Source organism: Chanos chanos, chromosome 5, assembly GCF_902362185.1.
Source record: "Chanos chanos chromosome 5, fChaCha1.1, whole genome shotgun sequence".
In the NCBI taxonomy this organism is placed as follows: Eukaryota; Metazoa; Chordata; class Actinopteri; order Gonorynchiformes; family Chanidae; genus Chanos; species Chanos chanos.
This window is the reverse complement of record NC_044499.1, coordinates 20,235,908-20,247,270: the sequence shown is the minus strand read 5'-3', so window position 1 is coordinate 20,247,270 and position 11,363 is coordinate 20,235,908. Positions and strand designations below refer to the sequence as shown.

The window sequence follows — 11,363 nt, the reverse complement described above, 5'->3', positions numbered from 1 at the left end:
AGATGTGCGTTAAGTTTGATAAAGCAAATTATTCGCCTGAAATCATTTTAAAGTAAGATGGTCATTTAACTTAGTTATTATTTGCAAATTTGAAGAGAAACAGAGCGGTAAGGACAAATGAACAGAAAGTTGCGAAATACAATCGGGACAAATTTCCGCAACCAATCAGTTCTCTCAACTGTTTTGGCTAGGGTTCTTTGAAACCTTCCTGGAATGGAGCGCAAAGGTTTAATGGGCAGAGCAGAGTTTCAATCAAAGGCAACATCAGCAGGCGAGACTCGCCAGTAGAGAAACCATGAGGGTTATTTCTCGCACTATTTAGCCATGGCTGCGAACTAATAGCTGAAACTGACAATATATCTAAATGAGCTTCTTGAGCAATGGGGACCCAGCGAAACGGCTTCAGTAAGACAGAAAGTTACATTCTTTCGGTTGACGTCGGGACAACGTCTCTGAGATGTCACGTCTACGATAAAGATGCTAGAATCAGAGGAACCTGCACTGCGAAGGTAAACTTCAGTTAACTGTTCAAAGCACTCCAAATCGTACCTTAAACTTAAACTGTAGCTGTAGGATTACTATGTGCTTCATTTGTCGCAGGTGTCTCTTCTGTACCCGGAACCGGGTTGGGTAGAACTTGACCCAGAAGAACTATGGCAGGCATTTGTTGCCGTGGTAAAAGGCGCCGTGCAAGGTCAATGTCTATTTATTTATTTATTTATTTATTTTTGTTAAGTCTTTTCATTCGTTTGCCTCCCATAGAAAACGATTTGTTTGTTTGCATTTGTTCGCTCCCCTTAATAAGTTAATTTGGCATTCTTAAGAGCTTTACCCTGTATGTTGTGGGGCAACCTGTAGGCTTCATCTCTCTCTCTCTGCTCCCCATTTTCTGGGTTTAGACTCAGGCCTACACATGCGACAGATGCAGGCCCTCGGCATCTCAACCCAGAGAGGCACCTTCACCACATGGGACAGGTGATATGATCATGTTTAGTATGTGTGTCACAGATACAACGAAAATCAGGTTTGACAGTGTCTCTGTATGTATGTGTGTGTGTGTGTGTGTCTGTGTGTTGTTCTGCAGGAAGACAGGAAAACCTTTCCATAATTTCATCAGCTGGCAGGACCTGAGGGCAGCTGAACTGGTGAGATCATGGAACACATCTTGTATGTGGAAGGTGAGAGCTGAATACTCATTTTCTGGAATCACAGTAAAGATGCTAACTGTTCTGTAGTTGCCTTGTCTACATCCAGTGAACATCTTCCTCCTCTTAAAGAAAAAAGTGAAAGACAAACCTTACAGTTGGGATTAATTTCTTTGTAACGAGAGACAAGGTTGTTATCAGTATGTCCTCAATGGAAATCAGTTCTGTTGATAGAGGCTGGTTTCACAGGTCACATTAAGAATATGAGTGGTAAATGACGAGTATACTGTTTTCTCATGAAATATTGTCCCCCCTGGCTTAACACTCCACTGACACTCTAGATCTGGATATTGCTGATATTAGTCCCCAAATGATAACCAAGGAACTTCTACTTATGTTTGGGTGGTGTAAGTACACATGTGTGATTTCACCATTCAAAATCAAATGGTTGGACAGTTGCCCATTGGCCGAGATTACAGGGGAAGACAGTTACCTGCCTTGGCTTATATAGGTGTGTTAGTCAAAGTCTGTCTACATCTCACAGGTTCATCAAGGATACAGAGAACCAGGGCACTTTGTAGTACTGACACTGAGTCAAGTTAATAGTGCTCTTCTGCAAGGTTGTAAATCCCCAAGAAATTGTGGTATAGCAAAATGTAATGCTTGGCTTTGTGTATGTCAGAAGATGCTTGTGGTAGTTACACTCACTTTGACTGAGGCGAGTGTTTTGCAAAGGGGAAGTTCTGAGATGGACAGTTAGACCTTTGAGGTCAGGTTTAAAATGGACATGAAACAAAACAAAATCGTATAAGTGTTCATTCGGCTGAAGAAACAGAGCATGAGTGTCTCAGAATTGGGTTAGAACAGGCAGCAAAAAAGTAAAGATTGTATTTACATTCACTCTGCCGTGGAAACGCAGCTTGACTGCCTTCTCTTCAGGTCAGACTACAGTCCAGGCATCCAATCTTTTATCTTTAATTGCACTACAACGTTATTTACTGTAAGATAATGATAGCGGTCTGTGTGATATTGCAGTGATAACAGGTGTGTGTGTGTGTGTGTGTGTGTGTGTGTGTGTGTGTGTGTGCACGCGCGTGTGTGTGCGTGTGTGTGTGCGCGTGTGTGTTCTTTGTGATGACAGACACTGCAGGGTATTCTGAAGGCCCTGCACTTCCTTAGCAGACATAAGCGTTTCCTGGCAACCAGCCTGGTGGTCTTCTCCACGCAGCACGTTTCCCTGCGGCTGTCGTGGGTCCTACGCAACATGCCACAGGTAAAGGGAGGATCTGTCCAGAGGAGAACACCGTAAGAGGGAAATAAAGGGGTTAAAAGAGGTCGAATGTAGGAGAAGGAGAGAAGTACAGTGTGGAAATGAGCATGATTAATGTGTTGTGATATGTCAGATAGTCAAAACACTTGAAAACTGCTCAAATAAAAATGACCTCTTTTCTCTTCTCTTCTCTTCTCTTCTCTTCTCTTCTCTTCTCTTCTCTTCTCTTCTCTTCTCTTCTCTTCTCTTCTCTCCTCTCCTCTCCTGTCTTCTCCTCTCTCCTCTCCTAGTTAACAAAAGCAGTAGAGGAAGGAAATTGCTGCTTTGGGACTATTGACACATGGCTGCTGTACAAACTGACTAAAGGTAAATGGCAAGTACACTTTTCCATGTGTTTACCGTCTGTCTGTGGGCAGATATTCATAAGATAAGAGCGTAACATCTTTTATGTGTTAGTGCTTGTTTTGCTTGGACACTCTTGTGTAAATCTTTCAAAGTCCATTTTTGTTTGTAGACAGGAATCCACATTTGATTTGGTTAATCCTCATATAGTACTTGTTAGAGGTATTGCACAACTTCACTGAACGTACGCTAGTACTGTAAAATGTCTCAACATATCTCATTGTGAGGTTTGGGAATAGAGGCCTGATTTACACGTGTATTTGGTTTGGGGGATGTTGTTGCAGGTTTGGTCCATGCTACAGACTACTCCAACGCCAGTGCCACAGCAATGTTTGACTCGTACCAGGTCAGTAGTAGGTGTAATGTCAGTGTCTTGGTTTTGTGGTCATGCACTATGATGATGATGCTCAACTCCCTGTAATTTTGTCTTCTCTCAAGGGTGTTTCTGTAGTAATAGTCCTTGTTTGTAGAATCTAGGTAGTAATGATGACAGAGGCATTTGTGTCTCTCTGTTTCACATGGGTTTAATAGTATTTTTGTGATCGCTGTGTTAACAGCTGGGATTGTGTTTTGTTTGTGTGTGTATCTGTGTGTGTTTGTAGATGTGCTGGAGTGGATTTCTCTGTGCACTCCTCTCTCTACCACTCTCTATTCTCCCAGTGGTACAGGACACAAGGTATGACGATAATTCAAAAAGTAATCAGATGACTAATTTTAATAATTAAAAGTCATGATGACTGGGTTTTCTAATAAACCCTCTGACACGCAACCTCCCGCCCCACCTCACGCCCTCTTCCTCCGCTGTCTCATCCTTTTTAGCCATAACTTCGGTTCAACAGATCCCTCCATCTTTGGCATACCTATTCCTATCATGTCTGTCGTGAGTAACATTCAGTTTCCCTATTTTCACGTTCTATTACATGAGAAGTGTTTGCCTCACTTTCGTATGTGCCATGTACCTTCATGTGTGGACGAGTCAGCCTGCTCTGAATGTCTTTATTTTTGTTTGTAATATTCAGATAAACATGCATTATTGAGTTAATGCATTTGTGTTTTTGTTTGTTTGTTTATTTTAATACTATTAAAGGAAAATTTTAACAGCTGTTTGGGCTGTTCAGGTTGACGGTGATGATTGTGACTGTAAATTCTGGTTTCTCTGTCGCAGATGGCAGATCAGCAGGCGGCCATGTTTGGCGAATGCTGCTTCGAAACAGGGGATGTAAAAATCACCATGGGAACAGGCACCTTCATGGACATAAACACAGGAAGCAAACCACACACCTCTGTGGCAGGTAAACATTACACTTTGCCTGACTTAATTGCGTCAGAGCAATAAGCATTGGAGGAGAGAGAGAAACACTCGGCTTGACTTGGAAAAGCTGATTTTTAAACCCTGAAAAAATTTTCAAATCTTTTTAATTAAAGCAGATTTTCACTATTCAGCAAAATGCCAGCCTCCACCTTTAGAGCTCCATCAACAAAGTTTTTTCTTCTCCATTTGGTCCTGACCTGTAACATTCGTGATATGTGTTTACATGTGTTCTTTGCTAACTGTAATTGTAATTGTAACATACTTGTTAATTAACTGAACAGTGATCCACACCAAAAGAGTTGTTAATAGCCACTGTTAATCTGTGTTAATCTGATCTCCACAGCTGTGTCCCCATACCACCACCTGCATTATTAATTTGTTGAGCCACATCAAAAAGTTGCCCATTGGCTGTGTGCTCCAGATGGTGTATAGGAAACATGAGGGGAAATGCACAAGAAACATTCATGTTGATTATTTTATGAAAATATTTTTCTTCTAACGGGGGAGTTGTATAGAGTGTGCGTGTGCTTATCAGTCCACGTCACAGAATTGCAGATCAGTCCACACCCACAGAGTGAACGAAGAACGACAGAACAAGAAATCCTGTAAAATGTCAAATCAAAATATCGCAGAGACTTCAAACGTCCAAATGTCACTCTGTTCAAACAGGCTGCACATCTCGATGCTCATATTGTAGAATGTCATAATGTCATTTGTGGATACCTCCTCCTAGTGGTTTTTATTGAGAATACTTTTATTGAAACTTGATGTGAAAACAGATTTCTTCACAGTATTCCTGTGTGTGTGTGTGTGTGTGTGTGTGTGTGTGTGTGTGTATCTGTATCTGTGTGTGTAATCAGGTCTGTACCCACTGGTCGGCTGGAAAATTGGGCCTGAGGTGGTGTACCTGGCAGAGGGCAACGCTGCCGGCACAGGCACAGCCATTAAATGGGCTCAGGAACTGGGTGAGAGAGAGAAGAGACTTTTATTTGAACTCAAAAGAAACCCACACTGCTGACATGCAGAATGACCATATTGCCGGAGAAGATTATAATGATAACAGAGATGACTGTGCTTTTGATGATGAAGGATGATGAAATTTTGATGGTGTTAAGTGCAATTATCATGGTCACGATGATGACGATCACAATTTTCTTATAGTGATGTTCTCTTATCTGACAGGTCTGTTCTCGGACGTTAAGGAAACTGAAGCCATGGCAACCAGTGTGGAGGACTCCGATGGTGTGTGCTTTGTCCCGTCTTTCAGTGGACTACAGGTGTGTATGTGTGTATGTTGTCTGTGTGTGTGTTCATATTTCCGATACCTCAGAAGGGAGGTGTCAGACTCACCTTTTTTACCCAGAGCTGTGCTGTATTCTAATACTCTTATGTTTTTGCTTCTACTGCTTACCATTTTGTGCCAGCACATTTTGTAAGTGATGCTTTTCCTTGGTGTTTTATCATGAGACCTTCATTTGATTTAGCTGTTTATTAGGCCATGTTATTGCCTTTTGTTCCCTGTGTGTTGTCTATGTGTGTAAAGATGTGTGTGTGTTTGCATACCTCAGGCTCCACTGAATGACCCCAAGGCTTGTGCTTCTTTCATGGGCCTTAAACCATCCACCACAAAGAGCCATCTAGTCAGAGCCATTTTAGAGTCCATCGCATTTAGGTAAATATATAACAATATCACTCATTAGAACTGAAATCACTTAGACCAGAAATATTCAACTCTGACCATTCATAGACTGCAATTTAGCTGCCTAACACCTTGGTTTGACTGGTGAAAACCAAGTAAGACAGTGAGGATAAAGCAGCAGAACTCCGGCCCTCCATTGTCACAGTTTAACACCCCCTCCCTCCCCCCTCTGAGAGTGCTGCCATCCTCATGTAGCTTTTGGCTTGGTCTGTGGCCGTGTCTACATGTATTCGCATATTTTGAAAACTCACTTTTTTGTATCAGTTTTTAAAAGGATCACGTCCACAGTACACTTGCTTTTTTTTGTTTTGTTTTTTTTAAATCTCTTCACATGAGAATGAAAAAAGTATCCTAAAATCCCCATACCACTGCACTGAGCCTACACCAGCAAGTACATCACGTAATTGTAACTGTCTGGTTGACTGACCAATCAAATCAATCGACAGGACTGACACAGAGGATAAGTGGTTTGCAAGTCTGGTGTTGAAGACTAGTGAGCAAATGCCAACTGTTGACAAGTAATGTTATGGAGGAAAACATTCAATATATGATAATCCCTGTCTATACCCATGTTTAGTAATTATAATGCGTAATAAAACTCACGTAAAATGCTTTTGAAATGTGTGTAATAAATATGTTTTACTGTTAAGTTAATCAATTTTTATTTTATTTGGTTTTTGAAATGCATGTCATGAATAAACCAGTACACTTAGCCTAAGCGATGGCCTTGAACTCAATCGATGGATTTTTGTGTTTTAAAGCGATAAAACAGTAGAGGCTATGTTTCTTGTTGCAAAGCCAAATGTGTCATCGCCACTTTGGGCACATTTTAGGTTTGAACCCAATGACAAGGGGGAAAGGAAACTCGCACGTATTGCTTGCACTTTAAACAGATGTAATACTTAGCACTTACTCATAGGTCTCTCACTGGAGCCAGACAAGGATGTAAGTGGCGGTAGACGCTTTGCGTACAGCATTTTTGTTTTTACGAACAATGGCCGGTGAATTGATGCCGTCAGGTGTCGATTTCAACATATTAATGGACGAGTAACATCAAATTAATGAATAATTAAACACAGGGGGCTTGGGTTGCGGTATTACCGCAAACCGCAAGGTTCTTCAAATACCGCTGTAAGGAAATTTCTGTGCTGCAGCAGCCCTAGTGGGGAGTCTGTTTGAATTATATAGAATTTAATGTGCCTGTGCATGACATGTCTTACAGGAACAAACAGCTCTATGACATCATGCTCCGAGAGACGTGCATTCCCATCACTAAAATTAGGTATTAATCTCTCTGTCCTCTAATAATTTGGATTTAGCGTTGAAGGTGAAGTTGGCTTTTAATTCAGTAGCTTCAAGCTGATGTTTCTTTGGATGTGTGCGTGTGTGTGTGTGTGTGTGTGTGGATGCATGTGTGCATGAATGTCTGCACATGTGTTTGTTGTATGTGTGTATGTACAGGGCAGATGGAGGTGTCTGTACCAATGACTTCATCATGCAGCTCACAACGGATCTGCTGGGGAGGAAGGTCTCGCGGCCGAGTCACTTTGACATGTCCTGCCTGGGGGCAGCGTTTGTTGCAGGACTTGGAGTTGGTAGGAGAACACATTTGTTTACATACCTCATGTTAATACAGTCAATATTCATGTGGAGTCAAATGTCACGTAACTACATTTGATCTGCATACATCCAGCCGTTTTGATGATTAATGAGCTAGTGAGTTGGTGTTGTAGGATACCTTTATGTTTGTAGTCTACACTGTTGATGCAGGGAGAAGCTTTTGTTGAGTAATTTGGACACTAGTGATGGATAGGCAAGAAACCAGGCAGACCAGTTGAGAAAAGAGATTGTGTCTGTCCACAGTAATACTCACACAAGGAAACAGAGAACTATCTTTTATACCCTATCTCTTTGATCCTGACATATTGTATAAGATGGTACATTGTTAACCCAATTAGGCAAGGCAAGGCAAGTTTACTTATACAACACAATTCATACACATAAGTAATTCAAAGTGCTTTACGAATATGCAGATAAAAGAGCATAGAAAAATAAGAGATTATAAAAAAAATACATATATATATATAAAAATAAAAAAAGGTAGAGTACATTAAAACAGTTAAAAGAGCAAAGGTAAGAGTGCATAAAAGAACATAGGGAAAAATAGAGTGCATTCCATTAGTTAACAAAAAGCATCTGAGAACAGTTGGGTTTTGAGTCTAGATTTGAAACTGGCTGTAGTTGGAGCACCTTTGATGTCATCAGGACGTTGGTTCCAGAACTGAGCAGCATAACAACTAAAAGCTGCTTCATTGTGTTTAGTTCTGACAGTAGGTATTACCAACAGATTTCTCTCCAGTGATCTGAGAGGTCTAGCAGGTGTGTACTGCTAAAACAGATCTGAGAGGTATTTTGGTCCTGCCCCATTTAGCATTTTATAAACAAGCAGCAGTGCTTTAAAGTCAGTTCTGTGACTTACCAGAAGCCAGTGCATTTTGTACAAGCTGAAGCTGATTGATAGTTCTTTTAGGGAAGCCTGTGAAAAGACCCTTGCAATAGTCAACCCTGCTGGAAATAAAAGCATGAGTGAATTTTTCTAATGCATGTTTTGACATAAGGCCTCCAAGTTTGACTATATTTTTAAGATGGTAAAAAGCTGATTTAGTTATTGCTTTCACATGGTTGTTAAAACTGAGATTGCAATCAATTAAGACACCAGGGTTTTTAACAGTGTCCTTCACTTTGAGTCCTTTTGAGTTAAGATGAGTAGCAATCCAGAGTGTCTCCTCATTTTTCCCCAAATAAGATTATTTCAGTTTTGTCCTTATTCAGCTGAAGGAACTTTTGAGACGTCCAGCTGTTAATTTGGTCAGTGCATTGACAAAGAGATTCTAGGGGACCATAGTCGCTAGTTGAGAGGGCTAGGTATATTTGGGTTCATAAACAGGAAATTGGGGGAATAGGCTGAAATTGTATGCTATAGTCTGCAGTTGTCCATTAATATTTTCATGCAAGACAAAAGTAACAAGTAACGAGCCCATTTAAATTTCAGTAATTGTAATTGCGTTATTTAACTTGAAAAGGTAATTCGTTACATTACTTGTTACCGCCAAAAGTAGTGGAATTACAGTAACGTATTACTTTGTAACGCGTTACTTCCAACACTGGTAATACAGTTATATATGGGGTCTGTGATAGTGAGTCAAGTATCTGCCATTCCAGACATTCAGAGTCTCAATTTGTAATTTAGGCTACAGGTTTTACAGGTCGTCCTCACTTCAGACCAGAACAAAGAGTATTGTAGGACAAATTACCATTTTCCATTCACAGTGGTTGTAGTCCTGTTTCGTCTGGTTCTGTTTTTTTTTTTCTCTCTCTCCTAATCCCCTGATGGTTGTTTTCCTGCTCTGGCATGTTTCCATAGGTCTCTGGAAGAACAAAGAGGAGCTGAAGAAACTGCAGACCACAGACCGGCTCTTCATGCCCCAGTATGGGAAAGGTGATGGGGGCAAATACGAGACCATTCTACAGAACTGGGAAAGAGCGCTAAAACGGTCCTTGCACTGGTACAGCCAACCTTAATGGTGCTACTTGCTGGTTTGCAACTGGCCCAGTGACCCATATCTGTTCTTTGTGGATCCGCTGATCTCACTATCTCTCGTATTACTCATATTACTCATACTCTGTCACCTTCAGTTTAGTCCCTCATCACCCACCCTGTCTTCATTAGCCACTGACTTTATTTTAGATTCACTGGGAAACTAAAGCCCGTCAGGACCATATTGTAATGTCTATCATGTTAATGACCAGTGCCTTGGCACCCTTTTTTTGCTGCTCATCTCCATAGGACCTCTCTGACTGTCTGAAGGCACTACTGATTGATTTTTAAAGACATTTCTGAAAATAGTGGATGCAAAATGCCATTTGAACTCATGACCTAAATATCTAGATGAGATGCCTGTACATGCGTAGATAATGAATACTTGTTGTGAGTGCTTTTTTTTTGTTAATTTTTTTTGTTAAATTGGTTTAATATAGCTGTTAGTTGCAGCTTTGTTTCATTGTTGTTTACATGGAGCGATTAATGACCGGTATTCTTGAGGAGTACATGTCGGGTCCATGCGTGAATAAGGCTGAGGTTTTTGTGCAGGTAAGCATTCACTTAAGACAGGACAAGAAAACTGCATATTTCGGGAGGCGAATTCAAGAGCCACAGCGTCTTTGCCTGGTAACGCCAAGCATTATCACAAAACCCATCGGAGACATGGCAACAGAAACAGAAACCTCTGTTAATATTGATCTAACTGACATGTTTGTCTAATGACATCCTTCTGTGCCATTGAAGGTACATTTTGTGACTCTTAACTGCTGTACAGTACCTGTTTAATATCAGTTTATTGTAATTTATATCCATTTGTCAGGAATGTGTTACATAGCTCTTTGGTGTGGTTATGTATACTGTCCCATACTTTGTTTGTTCAGCAGTGTCTTTTTCCAAAATTACATTTTAATAGGCAAGAGAGATATGATGGTACCAGGTATATCATCATTTTATTGGATCTCCAGCACAGCACCTGAAATCTAAATTAAGCCATGCCTCTGATGATGCTCTGTACCAGGGAAAATTTACCTTTTGTATTTTATTTCATTAAACAGAAGAGTAGTCATGCTGATAGAGTTTAGACCTAGAGAAAAGAGGAAAGCTATGATGATAAAGGATTCTGTGTCCAACTGTAAGTGCCTCAACATTATGCCAACAACATTCAGTGGAGAGACAAGGTCTCTTTTTTTCTTTCCTTTTTTTTTTTTTGCGTTTAAGGAACAATGCATTTTAAAAATGTCGCTGTATTTTTATTGTACTTGAATGGAAAATGATCAACTGTGAACCCTAAAATGACAATGTGTGTCTCAGAGCTACCAGACACTTTGCAATTCAGTCTTTGTTAATTCCTTTTAATGGGGAAAAAGAATTTTAACATGGGGATTTTTATGTAATAATGTAGCATGTCTGTGAAACTGTTGTCATTTTTTCCAGAGTTATGCAGTGTCTTGGGGTTGATCTTTGCTTAGACAAGCATGACTAGTGGGGTATGAAACCTGCTGATTATTAACTGTTAGACCTTTAATTGTATGGTTATAACAATATTTGAATTTGGGATATGTGATTACTGTGACAAATGAGATGCAACAAAAAGTTCATAGTTTACCATTCAGATTAGTCATTTTCAAAAGATCTCTGTTTTCAGATATCTGGTTTGAGACTGTCCAGGAAATTGTTGCGAGCCGTAAGAAAACAAATGTATACCAAATGAATGAAAACTACAAATGAAAAGTGTCGCCAAATTATAAATATTTTTTTCTTATTAAAATCAACTAAACAACATTTACAATAAACACAAACTTTTAAGCAATATATCGATATTGTGTTCTTATTATTTACGTAACCACGAAGTTTTAAGCGTTTCGTGTACTCTTTGAGAAAATAGGATTCCGTTGAAGGATTGGTTGATGCTAACGTCAATCATTAAACAGTAG

At 40.1% G+C, this 11,363-nt stretch overlaps 1 protein-coding gene across 1 annotated transcript; it reads left to right on the top strand.

Annotated features, from left to right (window-relative positions):
* The first annotated feature begins 60 nt into the window (after positions 1 to 60).
* On the top strand, positions 61 to 11,241 carry gk5 (glycerol kinase 5). Its single transcript, XM_030774496.1, has 16 exons — positions 61 to 509; positions 601 to 694; positions 900 to 975; positions 1,085 to 1,178; positions 2,287 to 2,418; positions 2,706 to 2,781; positions 3,102 to 3,163; positions 3,420 to 3,493; positions 3,637 to 3,697; positions 3,983 to 4,109; positions 4,990 to 5,094; positions 5,312 to 5,406; positions 5,698 to 5,801; positions 7,051 to 7,110; positions 7,290 to 7,423; positions 9,253 to 11,241. The coding sequence occupies exons 1-16, from the start codon at positions 381 to 383 to the stop codon at positions 9,408 to 9,410; spliced, it is 1,581 nt and encodes a 526-aa protein (XP_030630356.1). The 5' UTR covers positions 61 to 380; the 3' UTR covers positions 9,411 to 11,241.
* The last annotated feature ends 122 nt before the right edge of the window (positions 11,242 to 11,363 follow it).

Bases quoted from the DNA above. Each gene is read 5' to 3' on its own strand.
- gk5 (XM_030774496.1), top strand. From the start codon at position 381: ATGGGGACCCAGCGAAACGGCTTCAGTAAGACAGAAAGTTACATTCTT. The intron at 1,179-2,286 runs GTGAGAGCTGAA...TTGTGATGACAG, and splicing joins ACACATCTTGTATGTGGAAG to ACACTGCAGGGTATTCTGAA. The intron at 3,494-3,636 runs GTATGACGATAA...CATCCTTTTTAG, and splicing joins CCAGTGGTACAGGACACAAG to CCATAACTTCGGTTCAACAG.